At 42.3% G+C, this 17,064-nt stretch overlaps 2 protein-coding genes across 2 annotated transcripts in view; one reads left to right on the forward strand and one right to left on the reverse strand.

Moving 5' to 3' along the window:
* Positions 1–234: 234 nt before the first annotated feature.
* On the reverse strand, positions 235–7,885 carry NUDT5 (nudix hydrolase 5). The gene is made up of 9 exons (XM_032688036.1): positions 7,729–7,885; positions 5,599–5,666; positions 4,426–4,478; positions 3,684–3,791; positions 3,123–3,218; positions 1,995–2,096; positions 1,586–1,594; positions 831–884; positions 235–567 (listed from the first exon to the last, which is right to left on the reverse strand). Exons 1-9 carry the CDS (start codon positions 7,789–7,791, stop codon positions 458–460), a joined length of 663 nt encoding a protein of 220 aa, XP_032543927.1. The 5' UTR covers positions 7,792–7,885; the 3' UTR covers positions 235–457.
* Positions 7,886–12,498: 4,613 nt separating this feature from the next.
* Positions 12,499–17,064, forward strand: part of CDC123 (cell division cycle 123) — a 32,216-nt gene continuing 27,650 nt past the window's right edge. The window contains exons 1-3 of the mRNA XM_032688035.1: positions 12,499–12,642; positions 14,632–14,703; positions 16,730–16,784. Coding sequence (XP_032543926.1) covers positions 12,569–12,642; positions 14,632–14,703; positions 16,730–16,784 — 201 coding nt within the window. The 5' untranslated portion in view covers positions 12,499–12,568. The remainder of the gene's footprint in view (positions 12,643–14,631; positions 14,704–16,729; positions 16,785–17,064) is intronic.

The following is a 17,064-nucleotide window of genomic DNA, read 5'->3' on the forward strand; positions in this document are numbered from 1 at the left end:
TTCCCTCATGAGGAAGCTGCAGACCACCATGAGCTCTCCCCTCAGTCTCCCTTCTCCAGGCTGTTTGAGTTGAATGCTGCTGTTTGTGTGTGTATGTGTGTGGGAAGAGTGTGGCTCTTCCTGCCACTTGCCTCCTTTGGAACACGTGGTACAACACTAACCACAGTTACCTTGGCATCTTCCTCATACTTATCCACAAGTGCAGAAAAATGTAATGAGAAACGAGCTATTCTGAAAATTAAACAGTATTTTTATTATGGAGAGTCTGTCAAGGCTTGATAGAGCAGTTAGAAGAAATGCTTTTTGTCAGTTACATAATTCCAAATAAAAATATCAGAATCATTCCTGCAAATATTTTTTTTTGCTCTACAAGTAAAGCAAAGGACCTCGATTACAAGAAGAGTTGTGCTTCTAAGCCATCTGACTTGTTTTCTACTAAGTTTCTCATTGTCCAGCTTTAAAACTTCATGAAGGGAACTTGGAGAGGTGTTTCTGTTGCACATTTCAGAGCCAGGGCGTAAGTGTAAACCCTGGCATCTACTGCAAGGTGTTCCTCTGCCACTAGTTCTGAAAACAAAACAAAACAAACCATGAGGTGCTGTTAAAACATCTCCTCTACAGAAATGTAAGTCCTTTACTAAAATGAAGATGTGTAGCATTCCAGACAGGAATTCTCAATGCCAACTCTCATACCTGGTCAGGTCTCTCATGGCTTTTTGCTTAAGATACAGTATTCTAGGATGAGAAATGCCATGAGGAGCTCTGAGAAGAGAAGCTACGGGGTGCCTGAAGCTCACTTTTGTGCATTTAATATGTTAGAAAGCTCTTACCATCAATTCTTTGCAGTAGGTCGTTCTTTGGAAGTGAAATAACTTCCACAAATTCTAGGAGAGAAGAAAAAAATTTATGCACCCTTAAATCAGTGAACAGGAGAGAAATTCCCTTCAGTGTCCTGTTCCTTGCAACTTAGAAGGGGAAAGAAACTGAGGTCATCACCATCCAAAAGCTGTGAGCCTTCATGTGTCAGAAAAAGGTGATTAAATGGGGGAAGGCAGTGACTGGGGTCATTAAAAAACACATCTGGCAGAAAGAAGCTGGCAAACAGCTGCAAACAAAGTGTAGCTGAGAGCTAAAAGGAGACCTTTTCCCTTCTGAGAATGGAAAATACGCGGCCGAAGTGGGCTTTTGACTGGCTTTCTACTGTACAGGAATGGGTTGGAGATGCATTCAGGATCAAATCAGCACAAAACAAAAGGGTTGTTCACGATGGATTTGTGCTGCTTACACCTCCCCTGTCTCTCTGAATTATTTGTGTTTGGGGTTTGACCTACAGCTCTCGTGGGTTCAGTGATCTGTATTTCCCGAGATGCTGCTGCTGTAGGTGCAATACTTGGAAAGATTAACTGACGTGATAACGCCCCACAGGAATTTTCATGTCTAGGCCAAAGTCAATCTCGGGCACATTTGATGAGGGTCAGGAGATTAACCAAGCACAAATAAAAACTAGTTTTAACTGACATTTTCTAAGTAAAACTTGGGATCTGAAGATCACGCTTGCCAATGGGAGCACAGTCACGTTACATACCTCCATCATCTGCAAGTGAAAAACAAGTAGTAAGGTCAGGGATTTGAAACACACTAGAGTTTACAATTAAAAAGCATTTTCATAGCTGACTGATGGTGTAATTACTTCCAGAGCGAAGCTACAATGGAGAAGAGTATGTAGGTTCTCAAGTGCTCATGGCCCTCACTGAAGTTTGGCACCAAAATGTCTCCTTCTGGGTGTGCCAACAGCTGACACTTCACATCTGGGCCTCCCCAGTGAATTCAACATAGAGGCACACTCTGCTAATCTAGACTGCTGGATGTGATTTTAAGGACCTGCAGCATTCCAATCAGCTGGGACAGAAGAGATGCAGTGATGGGGTCAGTTCTTTTAAACCCATCCTTTTGTTATCTTCTCAAAATTTTCAAAGGAGTGGTACAAAACTCACCAAGTTTTTGCTTAGGTCTCGTATTCTCAGCCTGATCTCCATTAATGATGACATTCACGATGTGTGTGGTGCTGTTTGACATACCTGGGTCCAAGCACAGAGCTGCCAAACAAGCACATGGAGAGGGTTCATTTTCCAAAGCAGGAGTCAGGCAACTTGACATTGTAACAAAAGCTTTCACAGAAATGTATCTGATACCACAGAACATATATTTGTCATACATTCATGCTGGAAGAGCAGCGAAACCTTTGCTTTCACATGTTCTTAAATGTAACATTAAATTACAAAAAAAAAAAAGTAAAATTAAATGTTTCTGTAACTCTCAGCTCTCTTACAGATCCCTGGTAAGTCTTGTTTTTCAGCAGCTAAGTTTACTTTCCATTCCATAGACTGAAGATTTAACTATAAACTACCCATTACAGACTTTTTCAGTCTATTGGATTCATCACCTTTGCCATCACCTGCTTTCACCTCTCTGTCCCCAGCATGCAGTTGTAACCAATAACTGAGAATCAGGTCTCAACTGCAATGACATTGCCTTGAAATCGTATCTAATCGTATCAAGTTTCTACCTTGTCAAGTTTGATTTCTGATCCTTGTTTTACCTTCATTTTATGTAGGAAACATGGGATTGGCAATAATCACGTTCCAAAGATGTCTGAATTTACTCTAATTATTCTCTCCTTCTTTCCAGTTGGAAAACCCGAGTCCTGTCACCTCCCCACAGCTGACAGGAGCGTGACCTCCACTCACACTGCATCATGCAGCTATTTTTTTCTACCTAAGTTCTCAGATGCTGTTCACAGAAGTCCAGTAATTTAGACATTTATACTAAAATGCCAAATCACAGCTTGAAGACTTGGGTTTTGTGTAGGATCCTGATTAATGGCAGTTTTCTCCCTACAGACATCCAACTTTTACTTCAGACCTGTACGTTTAGCAGAAGCTCAGCAACTGACTCACAAAAGGACCAAAGTTTCACTGATACAGCCATGAGATGCTGCTCTGCTAATCTATGTAGGCTTTGCTGCATGGATTTTTATCTTTGGTTTAAAGCATTTTAGACATTTAGAGTAGCCTTCAAAGACAGAAGTAGCTTTGGTGGGAAAATAAAAAAAAAGCAAAGACCTGGAGTACATTCAACGACTTCCCCCTTGTACCCAGTTTCTTCCTCCAGCTCTCGCAGTGCAGCACTTTCTGCTGACTCGTTTTCCTCAATGAGGCCTGTGAGATAAATAATAGACAAGAATAATTAAAAGCCTACCACTTAACTGCAATACCCATCCCAAGATCTAATCAAGTGTTATGGAAGAGGTGAAACATCCTCACTACCCTGTATTTACAGAGGGATAAACTGAAGCATTAGGAAGGATTCCAGCTTCTGGATTCATCGTGCTGCTCCTCACATCCTTAACTGATCATCTACAGAATGATCAGTTCTACCTTCCCAGGAAACAGCACTAATATTCTCATGAGGGAAAGAAGCTGAATGCTTCTACTCCTAGAGAAAGGAGAAGTGGAGAGAATTTTCTCCAGTTTCCTGAAACAAGCTCATTTTGTTTTCTTCATTATCAAATATTCCTATTTTGGAATAGCACACTGAGCTCAGCACAGTTTCCAGCTGACACTCTAAGCACATCTAAACACACTGAACTAAATGTGACTCATCCTAATGTTTCAGTCACTTACCTGCAGGGAATTCCAAGCAGTAGCCATTGATTGGGGGCCTGAACTGTTTCACCAGGACAATGCAGTCATAGTGCAGAGTTCTCTGCAGCACTGCAATCACTGCTACCCCTGCAACAGCCACAGAGGACAGAGAGTCTGAGTACAGCAGAAAATGAGTATTTAGTGCTAGATCCACAGAAGCACTGCTACTGTGAGCATTAAACATTTAGATGCCTGCTCCAGAATCTATATCATTTATATCAAGGTGAAATAAAAGCCCCAAACTGCATCTTCAAAGCATCCCAGCAAATGAGAGGCACATGTAGGATGCAAGACTCACCCTCAGCCCACCAATATCTAGGGAAAGGCTCTCCTGCCTGCAGAGACTCTCTGGAAGCCTCTGTATTGAACCTTCTACTATGCTGCTCTCATGGCTAAATCACGTTCCTCTTGTGCCCAAAGACAACTGTGTCCTTAGCCCCTCTAACAACCCACCAGGCTGTGAGCTACTCTGTATCAGGGCAGCCATCATGTCTTTGGAACTGCTCCATCACCCTAAAGTGAATCCAGGGATCTTGGGATCTGATTGTTCAGCACTGAAGCTGGCATTTCATTAGCTCTGGGGTATAGAAAGCTCTGCTGAGCTACCTGTTCCACATCCTCATTCGCTCAGAAGCAGCTCAGCTCTAAGTCTGCACTGTGAGTTTATCAGAACTTCCACAGGAAAAAAAATGCCACCAAAAAAAAGCCACCAATGTCTTACCATCAGCTGTGACTCCCTTCTTGTTGCCAGTCCGCTTTACACTTTCCCAAGTTCTGTTTAACACAGAGAAAAGAACAAATGAATATGTAACTTGTCTTCTACCCTTGCTACTTTCATTTAAAAGCAAAATATATCATCACATGGGGAGGCCTCCTAAGAAAGCAGCTGGTCCTGGGTAGGCCCTGTCATATACTATAAAATGTCTGTAGCATCATTTTATTTTGCCTGCTTAAAGTGGGAGAGAGAAAATAGTTAATTAACGATCGTTTAAATCACTAAAAACAAGGGAAAGGCATAAATGACTGTCACAGAACAGGCAAGTCTTATAATAGTCATCTTGGAAAAGAGCAAAATAAAGCAATTTATATATAAAACATGTCAGATTTTGAAGTACAATTTTGTAACAAGACCATGTGAATTCCATCTTTTATCTTGCTCTTGCATAAGATTTATAGGGTGAGCTATGAACTCTCAGCTCAGTTGCTGGAGCACATAAGGAGCACACAGGCAAGGAAGACACAAGCTTCTCTCTCAACATAAGCAATGGGATGAGTAAAAACAAAAAACCCCACCAGCAATATAAATCCTTCTACAGAAGCTCCAATCTTGCTACTTTTAAGAGGATATTTTGCTGATGAACTGAGAGGCACTAGAGAAAGATATCTGTCCAGAGTCTAACACATTAAGGGCAGGGAACTAAAACCATGGTGTCACATCTGGATAACTACAGCAACAGTAAAGGGTACAAGAGAATTGGACAGACACGATACTATACAAGAGGACATTAATTTGTCAGTAATATGCAAGATCCAGCACCATCAGCAGGGAAAAAGGAGCCCTTAATGAAGAACCAGAAAAGCCACAGGATGGACTGATTGCCATAGTCTAGAACTGCTTCTGTGTAGCATCTTTACAAGGAGCTGGAAAAGCAACATAATCCAAGGTTCAATGTGCCCAAGAGGATTTAGGAGCCAAATTTGATCCCACATGCCAGCACATCTGCTGGGGTGAGATTCCCTTCTCTGAACAGCAGGAATTCTAAAGGAACTGCACAGTGAACAGCTCTCATCTTGTGTGGAGTGATGGGTTTGTAATGCTCATGTTCTCTAGCCTGGGGCCAGTCTGCACAATTGAGAACGTTACAGGAATCAGAAATACCACAGAGGCAGTTACCTGGTTTTCCCAAAGGGATCAGTGTAAGTTGTTTCTTCAAGCTTCAACCATTTTCTTTCTGCAATTACCTAAAACAAAGAATTCTTTGTTAAATACATTACAAGATTAATCCCAAAGATTTGGGGGCTTTTGGGAGAAACAACATGACTATTTTTGGATTCTTTAGAGGAAAATATTTCAGCATCACAATACATGCAGGAATGTGCAACAACATTCCTGTTGCTAATACAGGAAAAAAAACCCCAAAAATATTTACTCTAAGTTCTTGAATAGAAATAGAAAATAGGCCCAAGAAAATACTTTTCTTAATATTACTTTTATAATCAAGTTTCAATGAATTCAGTGGGATTTTATGTACTGGAAAGTCCTCATTTTTTAGAAGGATTTTGCAAGGGTCATATTTCAGCTGCAAAAGGGTCTCTGGGCTGCAGAGACTTTACCTACACTGGTGCTCCTGAGTGTCCACTCAGCAGAGAGCACAGCCCAACAGCTGGGAATGAAAGACTGAAAACCAAACTATCCCGAAACTTTCCCTGAAAGATCTCAGGTTGTGGCCTTGTGTAACTGCTGTTTTCTGCAGCTGTGAGACTGATACATACCTATCCTTTCAGGATTTCTGAGGGCTGCTGACTGAGTTCTTAGCATTACCACCATGACAAAATGTCTTTTCTGAGCTGAATGAGTTTGTTTTCCCTGTGATGTTTCCTCATTTTTTTATGTAATTCACTTAAAAGGGAAAAATCCCTAGGTATTAGCCCAGCAGTTTACTTTGATGGGCAAAGAACATCTGCTTTGCTTACAACAGCCTGACTGTGTGTTCCCAGAAACAGGAGAAATGAAATAAAATCAGCTGCCACTTTCATGGAAGAAGGTATTCCAACATCAGACCACACAGTTACTGCTGAGTTACAGAACCCCTTCTAACAAAAAGGCTGGTGGCAGAGGCAGGGTAAATACTTCCCTGTATTAAGCCCACAAAATGAGTGAAAAACCTAAATAGTTTAAAATATGTAAGATCCAATTATAAACTGCTGGTGACACAAAAAAATACAATATTTCAAAAGAGGATAACAAAGAGGCATTATGAAAAAAAACCAACCAAACAACAACAAACCAAATCAACAAAACCACCAAAAAACCCCCACAAAAACCCCAAACAAACAAAACAAAACAAAACAACCCAAACAAAACACCCCCCCCCCAAAAAAAAAAAAGGAGAATAAATGAAAATTCTGCCTGCAAGAAAACAGGTCTTAATAGAAAACCCAAAAAGTTTCAAAAATGAAACTCCTTAATGCTTGAGATATATTCATATTAAAAAAATATTCAAGGGAAAAGACATAAATATAATCTAAACAAATCTCTTATTTCCTGAAATGGTTTTGTACCTTGAAACCTAAAGAAATGACAAGACTGTGTTTACTCCACGGAAGAACAATAGAAAAAACTACATTTGTGTTGTAACAACAGCGTGAGGCTGCTGCCAAACCTGCCTTAACACCAAAGATTAACTTTTAAGAATTCACTTAAAAGGGAACTGAAACAAATAGAGGCAGCTTAAATTAGGGTGAAAGTGCTCCTAATAAGCACCCAGAAGTACTTCCAGAATCCTTCCTCAGGACCTGATATTAATCTTATTACTTCCTCACCCATGTCTTTAGAACAGCAATTATCTAGATTCAAACCCTTTCAGAAAACATGAAAGGTGGTACAATCCTAAATGTTAAGGAAACCCTTAGTGGTTCTTCTTAAAGGAACAGAAAACAAGGCTGAGTTTCACGATCCACTGATTTGTAAGGTCTCTCAGAGGTATCAGCATTATTTCTGAACATGCAAACCCCTGAACAGAAAATACAAGAATCAGATGCAAAATCTGAAACAAAAAGCAGCAGCTTAAAATACTGTAGCACTGTAGATTTCTCTCTCCCCGTTGATAATCTGTATGATTATTTCCACAAAATGTCACCCCTTTTAAACTCTCTGACCATCAAGTAGTGTTTTATCTATTGAAAAGATTTTTACAAACATACAGCATTTACAGCATTTTGTACTCTGCACTCACAAACACTCTGATCAGTCTCAAATAATTGTTATTTACAACAACACACGTTAAACCCAAGCATTCTGTACCTTTTCCTTAACGACGAATTGTTTAGCTGTTTTTTTAACTTCTGTGGATCTCTCAGCTGCCATTTTCGGGAATGTCAGGCTTTCCCCCCCTGTGCAAAGTCCAGATATATATGACACTAAGTCAATATTTGATTTCGGTGTAAAGTTAAAAGGTTCATTTCTGCATTCTAACCTAACAAATGCAGCTTGCTGGAGGAAGCCAGGGACGTGTGATGGCAAGTTCAATTCACATTTTCGGCTCCACCCAATGGTTTCAGAGTCAAATAACTCAACGGAGAAACGTAAATTTGGATCAAAACCCTGACTTGCATAGTTGTAATAGTCCTATCAGCTGCTGAGTAGCTATGCTGGCCAAAGACACCCTTCTTAACTATTCAAATGTCACACACACACACACAGACAAAATTCATCCACTTCAGTCAAATTGTTTCATTCTGATCTGGGTGAAATGCTCTGCCAACAGTGTGTGGATAACAGGACCACACACTCCACTGTGGAAGTGGAAAAAAACCCTTATACCAAGAGGATTTCAGTGGTGAAAACCGTGTGCTATTAGGAATCAGAACTAGAACCTACCTCTACCTTACACACATCACAAATAAACACGGACATGACTCGACCTTCCACCAAAAACCAAGGTCAAAAAGCCACACGTTGAAAGTGCAGGAGGCACGTGGAGCTGGTGTGATCAAAGCAGGTCAGTCTCTCACTGGGACTGATGTGCCCAACACCCTGAAAAAGGCAGCTGGATATCTGCCCAAAGCACTTTCAGCACAGAGACACACCAAGGAAGCTCATCTCTGTTAAGGTGGAATCCTGAAGTCCTGAAAATCATCATGAATCATCAAGCAAAAGCCAGTGAGAAGCAGCCAACCAGTTTAAACACCAGGAGAGACAAGATAATCTTGAAGATGTCTCTCCTCCATACCATTAACTTTCCATGAAGTCAACAGGAATCTTTCCATGCTCCAACTATGGTTTAATAAGGCTCTGTGTGATCTGTAGCAATGAAGAGCACCAGAAGTGTGTGAAGACTTTCTCTTGTCACACTAAATTTTAGCAGTTTCATTTTTCACTCCATCTTTATTCTTTTATGATAACAGCTACTGCACATTTGTGAAACATGTAAGAGCAACAATCAGCTTTCTTACATACTGGACTGGGTTTAATTCCAAGAAGTAGTTAAAAGGAATAGGTAGTACTAAACATTTCTGTTTATCAGCAGGAGTAAAACTAACCTACATAAATCCACTTCCTCAGTCTGCACACAGGGCAGGCTCTTCCTCAAGACAGTGTTTTTGGATGAAGCAGGCCAAACATTCAAGGCCAAACATTCAGGTTGGTTTTATGTAACATAAGTCTTGAAAAGAAACCCTGACCTGTTAAACCCAACTGTTCCTTCAAAAATACATTCTATAGTCTTTTCTTAAAGCCATGAAGCTCCAACTCAAAACTATGCAGGCTTATTAACTACCTTACCCCTATTTGTATGAAAAACTGTTCAAGAACCTCACTTGCTTATCTTCCAATTTCTATCCCATGTTAGGTCACTCAGTTGTTACCCATTTGTTCTTGAGCCAGCAATGTGTGGAACTCCCTTCACTTAGGATTTAAGAGTTTTATCTGGACAATGGCCACGGTCTCTTGCTGTGACTCTCAAATACAAGATCAAGCTTTCCACCAAACTTATGCAAAAGCAGCACAGCCCAGGACAGCAGTTCCAAGAGGTTCCTGGTCACCCAGAGGAAACAAAGGAGGCTCTGTGTGATGCCTGAAGTATAAAGCCTTAAAAACATAAAAACTTGACAAACCCAGCTACAACAAATTCACCTCCCACATTTGGATGGAATTACAGCCTTTTGCATTGTCAATATAAATACACCAGAGGAGTAGACAGGGAACCATATCCTTGTTGAGGTTTTTTTTTTTTTGGATGGGACTGAGTACATCTTCCTCTTTTAGTTTCTCCCTCACAGGAAATCCTGTTCCATGGATCACACTAATCCTTCTGCAGAAGCTTACAAGTATCAGTGTATCTCTCTCAAACATGGATTACCACAGTCGTTCCCCAAATCCCACAAGCACCTGGAGTAATGGTTTGTACAACAGGATTAATACTCACCTACATCAGCTACAAAAACATACTAGAACCTTATCTCATGGCTTTTCAACACAGCTTGCTCTCTGCTGACAGATTCAAGGGTGACTTGCTACTTAAAATAACAAAAAATATACAGTTTCAGTCGTTTGAATTATCACTAAAATCTAAAATGGGTGAACACCTCAAAGAGAGAGGAAGAAACTGCTCTGTCTCAGCTTCTGTAGTTCGGGCCTCCTCCACAAGTGGGTGCAGTAACTCTATGTATGGTGACATTTTTAAAAGTTCCACCAAAAAGTAATTTTTCCCAAATTCAGTTGGCTGTAAGAGTGAGAGTCGTGGCTGTTATGAAGCTGAAATGCCATTTGGTTAAACAAGGGCTGCAGTTCTGGTTTCTCACGTTGGTCATGCTGTCAAGGGTGGTAACACCTCTTGTTCATGAACAAAATTAGCAACTGAAAATTGAATTTAACACTACAACGTTAGGTTTCTAAAGCCCTGTTTGGCTTCAGAACAGCCCTTGCCTTCCAGCCCTCTGACAGGAAGGTTCTTCTTCTATCACAAAATTCCCCCTGTATCATTTGAATTAAAACACAAGGCAGCTCACACAGCAGCCTGGGAACCTGGCTCATTTAGGATTGCATGAGCTCTAAATATACATTTTAACAGTTATCAATGCAATCTTAAGAATATGTCACAGTGCTCACATTTATCAGCTGCCTTAACATGAATCAACAGCACTCAAACTATAAATTATGGGGAAAACAAATGTTTGGCCAATTCCTGCTTCTAGAAAATTTTTTTTTTTTTTTTTTCTTTGCTTTCCTCTAGCATTTTTGTGGACAGTGTTATGGGCTTTAGCTGGCAAATCATGCTACTTCTTTCATTTATTTCATGTTGGGGTCAAACTCAGTCATGCACAAGGCATGCCATTTATAAAACATGTAACTTTATTCCCATTGCTTATTCCTTTATTGAGTGGCTTCCTTTGAAGTCAACGTCCAGTCATTCTGCAGTTCAAAAATTATCCTTCCCAGGAGTAAAAATCTTAAGCCAACTGAGGCCCATGAATCAGCTCAAGAGAGAAGCCAAAGTGTCAGAACTGTACTTTAATGTTAACCCTTACATATATGGATTAGCTTTTCTAAATCACTTTTCAGAAGACAGTCTCTGATCCAAACACACATCCCAGCTGACAGCAACCAGGTTTAATGGAAGCTCAGCAATGGTGTCCTAAAGCAAGCTCAAGATAAAACAAAATACAAGTTTTCTTATAAATAACCTGCAAAAGGGACACTGGCAGTGTTTTATGCACGATTTACCCAACAGCAGTTTGAGATATGTGTGCTGATGACAAACATCATTAAAAGCTCCCAAGTCACTTTAAACTTGTGGCTGAAACAAAAAGGAATTCTAGAAACAAAATCAATTAATTAGCAGAAGTTGATGGGAGAAAGGGAGAGGGAGAAAATGGGGGGGGGGGAAATGTTTCATTTTTGTCATGGTATTTAGCAGCACGCATGACCCACTCAGTGCCAAGTAAAACATGGAAAAATAACTGCAGGACAAACAGCAACAACAAGGACTATCTTTCATGAGCAGAGGAGGGTTAGCAGTATCTCCACGTTGTTATCAAACTCCCAGACAGCTGTGAGGGCTGAGGGAAACGTCCCCAAACAGCAGATGGGAGAGCGTGTGAGGAAACACCGGATGGAAACAACGCCATGCAGGGGACACACAGGCACAGAGACGACAGCAGAACCACGCGGCTTAAAAAGGAACGTATTACTCAGTTATTACTTGACTTGGGACAAAAACGAAAGGAAAGAGTGGTTGATGACAAACTCAACATGAGCTGGCAGTGCAAGCTGGCAGCCCAGAGAGCCAAAGCGTCCTGGACTGTGACAAAAGGAGCAGCAGGGCAAGGGAGGGGATTCTGCCCCTCTGCTCTGCTCTGGTCAGACCCCACATGCAGTGCTGCGTCCAGCTCTGGCATCCCCAACAAAAGAAGGACGTGGAACTGCTGGAGCAAGTCCAGAGGAGGCCACACAGTTGATGAGGGGACTGGAGCACCTGCCCTACGGAGACAGGCTAAGGAATTGGGGCTGTTCAGCCTGGAGGGGAGAAGGTTGTGTGGAGACCCCAGGGCACCTTCAGTACCTGAAGGGGCTACAGGGAAGCCGGAGAGAGACTCTCCATCAGGAACTGTAGTGACAGGACAGAGTAATGGGTACAAACTCAAACGGGGGAAATTTAGGTTCGATATTAGGAAGAAATTCTCTACTGTGAGGGTGGTGAGACACTGACACAGGTTGCCCATGGAGGCTGTGGATGCCCCAACCCTGGCAATGTTCAGTGCCAGGCTGGATAAAGCTTTGAGCAACCTGGTCTAGCGGGAGGTGTCCCTGCCCATGGAACGAGATCTTTTAAGTTCCCTTCCAACCCGTTTGCACTCCATGACTCCACGAAACAACTCCATGCAGGGGGACAGACAGGCACAGAGACGACAGCAGGACCTAAAACAGCGACACGTTACTCAGCTATTCGGCGGCTCGGGGCAGGGCAGCAGAGAGCGGAGCCGCGGGAACAGCGGCGGCTCCGCCGGCAGCACTGAGGCGGCGGGGGCGGGGCCGGTGCGTCCGCGATGGCGCCGGGCGGCGCCCGGAGCTGCGCGGGAGGTTCCGGGCCGAGCCGGAGCTTCCGGGAGCGGCCGCGCTGAGGGGCAGGAGGAGGAGGAGGAGAATGAAGAAGGAGCAGGTGGTGCACTGCCAGTTCTCCGTGTGGTACCCGCTCTTCAAGGCCGTCACCATCCGCAGGTGAGGGCGGTGCGGGGCTGGGGGAGGCGGGGTGTAGGGGAGTGGTGTGGGGTGAGGGTGGGCGGTGTGCGGGGCTGGGTGGGAGCGGGTAGAGGAGTGTTGGTAGAGGGAGGTGGTCCTGCCCCGCCGTTCAGCCCTGGTGAGGGTCTCCTGGAGTGCCGTGTCCGGTTCTGGGCTCCTCAGTGCGAGAGAGACGCTGAGCTCCTGGGGCGGGTCCAGGGGAGGGGAGTGAGGGCGATGAAGGGGCTGGAGGGATGATGAAGGGAATTGTCTCTTACGAGGAAAGGCTGCGGGAGCTGGGCCTGTTCAGCCTCGAGAAACACTGAATGGTCTGGGTTGGAAAGGACCTTAAAGATCATCTCGTTCCAACCCCCCTGACCTGGGGCAGGGGCACCTTCCACTGGACCAGGTTGCTCCAAGCTCCCTCCAGCCTGGGTTTGGACACTTGCAGGGATGGGGCATCCACAGTTTCCCTGCACAACCTCTACCAGTGTCCCACCACCCTCCTATCTCCCGATATCTAACCTAAACTAAATCTAAACCTAATCTAATCTAAACCTACTCTGATTCAATTTGAACCCATTCCTCCTTGTCCAGTCACTACATGCTCTTGTAAATGGTCTTGCCCCATCTGTAAGTTCCCTTCAGGTACTGTAAGGACTGGGAGGGGACCTCATTAATGTGTATAAACATCTAAAGGAGGATGTCAGAGGATGGACCAGGCTCTCCTCGGTGTTGCCCAGCAATAGGACAAGAGGGAACGGGCAGAAACTGATGCCCAGAAGGTTCCAGCTGAATATGAGGAAGAACTTCTTTTCCGTGCAGTAACAGCACTGTGATTTGTGCAGTACAACAGATTTCCCAGAGAGGGTGTGGAGTCTCCCTCACTGGAGATATTCCAGAACTATCTGCACACAGTCCTGTGCCATGTGCTCTTAAGATGATCCCACTTGAGCAGGGAGGTTGGATCCAGATGACCCATTGTGGTCTGTTCCAGCCTGACCTGTGATTCTGTGGGGCTGGGCTGGGTTGGAAATGGGCTTTTTTTGGGACAGGTTTGGGTGAAACAGAGGGGACCCATTCAGGGCAGATATGGGATGGAGGTGGGGAAGGTTTGATCAAGCCATCAGCCGGAGTCCCTAGAGTTGGGGTCTTGTCCCTACACCCTGAGGGGATGTTTTGGGCAGCTCTGGGACACATCAGAAACCCTGTACTCTCTGCTCTCCTGGTGGGATTCCCTGTTGAGTGCCAGCTGATGGCCATACTGTTCCCAATATCCACATCCAACTATCCACACTGCTGTTCCTCCTGGAAGAAGTTGTGGCTGAATAGGTCCAAACCAAGTGGCTGACTTGGTGTTCCTGTGTATTTCTGGAAGCTGTAGGGAATTCCACAGTTTCTGAGGTGCTGCTGCAGGTCACAGGACGGTTACAAGAACTACCAGTAACTCAGGAAAGTCAAGCTTGAGGTAGCTGCCCTGTGGGATCAAAAAGTGCTGACACCAGGCTTTTAGTAATCAAAGTATTGGGTCTTTTATGTTTTGTAAGGTTTAGCACAGGCTTGTTTTTGGTCAGTTTAATGATAGTCCTGCATTTTTGGAGCATTAGGATGGTATGGGGTAATTTTGGTTTGGATCTCAGAAGGGAAACCTTTAGTTTGAGCAACATGTTGTCTCTTCGCAGGCCACACACTTACTTTAAATTTCTTAGAGCTTTGAAGGAGTGGGGCATTTTTCTGTATTTCATCTCTAACTTTTGTCGCTTTGTCCTGTACTTCCCCGGAGGGAAAACTGGCATTGCCCTTTGGGTAAGGGATAAGAGGGGAGAAAGAGAATTGTTTTTTCATAGTGTTAGAGGATAAAACACAGTGTTATTGAAAAAAAAAAAAAAGTGCTGTTAAAAAAACAAATTCTTTTGTTCAACTAGTTTTTTATTATAACTAGTAATATTAATAATAAGGTATTAAAGAAATTTTCATGTTTTCTTCCAGTGTTATACTTCCTCTACCAGAGAATGTGAAAGAATATTTGCTGGATGACGGAACACTCGTGGTTTCCGGAAGGTAAAGAAAAATGTTTTATGTTTTACATTTTACCATTTCATGTTCACAGCACTGTTTTCCATACACATATTGTATTTTGCATAATGAGGTTTTTTTAAATTTGTCCAGTCTGGCTGCAGTAAACCTCATACTGTATGAGCATGGGAATGGGCTGACTGTTGATAGTGAAACTTGGTTTGCTGAAGCAGATCCTAAAATCCATGTAATAAACTTCATTCTCGACCAAGTGGAGACAGACCTTTCATTTTTTCCCACCTTTCCTTGCAGAGTGTCCCAGGCTCTGGGGTGCTCAGCTGCTGGTTTGTCTTTGCTTGCTTGGATCTGGTCAGGTCAGTTTGGAGGCTTGACCTGTCCCACGCCATCCCTGTGCCAGCTGCCCTATCCAGGGGTGAAGTGACATTACCTGAGTTTAATTCTCAATAAAATAAGCTGTATACAAACTCAGTAATCCTAAGATTTTATATAACCCTTTGCACACATGCAATCCATGTGTGTGATATGGCTGAATGTGTTGTGTGTATACCCATGCCAAGATTTTGGATGGAGAAGAACGAGGTGGATAGATGGAAGAAAAAGTTGTTATGAAACTAGGCCTTGCTCTTTGTTTTCTGCTTTTGGCTTCCTTGTGCAATGGTTGTTGCATGCATCTTGTTAATGATCAAACACAGAAATCAATCCACACTCCAGAATTCCCTAACTGGTAGTTTATCTCTCACAGACCAACCAGTCAGGCTGTGAGTGAAATCAGAGCTGTGTCTGATTTATCAGCTATCAATTTATTTAAAACTGAAGCTGTTTAAACACCTTGTAAAGAGGAAAGGTCTTTTTTAATTTTTAAATTCTTTTTTATTAAAGGGTATCAAGGAAACTAGAATTGTTTTTTAAACCATTTTGGATAAGAAGTTGTATTGTCACCTGCTTGTGTAGAATTGTGCAACTTAGCAGCAGCTGCTTATTTTAATAAGCCTTCAGAAAAGCTGAAATGGAGGGTTTGACTTTACAGTTGTGCTGTACAAACAATTTCTGCTGCCTTAATGGAATAACGGGCAGCTGTATGATTGACTTAAATTATAAATTTAAGATGTTTCCAGTTGAAAATCCTTTTTGGAAGCCATTTTTAATCTGAGTTCAACTTGCTTAGCTAGAAGTGAATGTGATCTTCTTGCAGTCAAGGCCAAGATCACTCCTGATGTTCAGTAAACCAATATTTGACCTCCAGATCTCAAAAACTGGACTGATAGTTTAATCCTTATGGAACTGCACAGAGGGACTGCAGAGCCTGAGCTTGTTAGACTTGACTTTTGGCAGGGATACACATTTGATCCTACCCTGGTTTGATGGAAATAAGTCTTCAAGAGCTCCTTTAAGATCCTTTAGGATCACAATTATATTGGCTAAAGAACTTCAGAAGTCACTCAAAAGCTTCAAGGGAATATTTGCAATCAGGTGCTTTCTCACATATACTTTAGTGTTTACAACAGATCTCACCTCTGTGGGAAAAGGAACTTTTCAGGAAGAAACTAATGGCTGCTTATCCACTTTCCATAGGACTTTCTTTTCTGTGTGCAGAGTATGAGGACATTTTCTCTCAGAATCAGAAATGCACAGGTCAACATCTGAAACTCAGGTTTTACGAATTTTTAATTGGAAAAGGAGTATGGAGGCAAAGCATAATTTAAACTAAACTTGTTAAAAAAAAGTTTAATTTGTGCTTCTGTCAGAGTACAGTAAACCTGGAAAAGAATCATTAATAAATAGGGTGTCGAAAAGCTTTGATTAGAGTGTTTTTAGAAGAAAAAATCTGCTAATTTGAAAGAAGCAAAGTGTTTATGGGAGGGCCCCAGCCTAATGCAGGCTTTAATTTTCTATACCTGCTCTGATTTTTCTCTGCCAGGGGTTTTGAAGTTTACTCTTCTTATGAAAACATTTGGAGATCAACAGCTGGAAATGCTGTGGAAATATAATGGATATGGTCAAGTCAAACTCCGGTGCTTAATTTTTTTTTCCTGTTAATTTTTTGTTTCAGAGAAGATCCACCAAGTCATGCTCAGGAGGGGAGTGATGACACAGAGGAAATACAGGTCAGTGTAAAATGCAGCTTAATGTCAAGTCTCTTGAGAAAAATACGAATGTATAACCTTTTCTGCATAATTGTAGGTGAGGAGAGTTCTTCACAGAAATAATAATTGTGTGGTAGTTGCCTTGAAAAACATGGAAACATCATTATTTATGCTGTGACATCAGGGAAGGTTTAAAATGTTTCTGTGCTTTTTCACAGAAGACTTTTTTTATTTCTTGATAATTGCATTTGTAATAATGAGTAGGGAATTTTGAAGGATGTTGGAGTTGAACTTAGTGCAG

Source organism: Chiroxiphia lanceolata, chromosome 5 (assembly GCF_009829145.1).
Source record: "Chiroxiphia lanceolata isolate bChiLan1 chromosome 5, bChiLan1.pri, whole genome shotgun sequence".
Taxonomy (NCBI): Eukaryota; Metazoa; Chordata; class Aves; order Passeriformes; family Pipridae; genus Chiroxiphia; species Chiroxiphia lanceolata.

Excerpts from the sequence above, each read along its gene's own strand:
- NUDT5 (XM_032688036.1), bottom strand. The coding sequence starts at position 7,791 with ATGGCAGCTGAGAGATCCACAGAAGTTAAAAAAACAGCTAAACAATTC. Across the intron at positions 2,097-3,122 it reads AGTCGTTGAATGTACTCCAG|CTCTGTGCTTGGACCCAGGT; the intron begins GTCTTTGCTTTT and ends CTTGTTTGGCAG. Across the intron at positions 568-830 it reads CCTACTGCAAAGAATTGATG|AACTAGTGGCAGAGGAACAC; the intron begins GTAAGAGCTTTC and ends TTTTGTTTTCAG.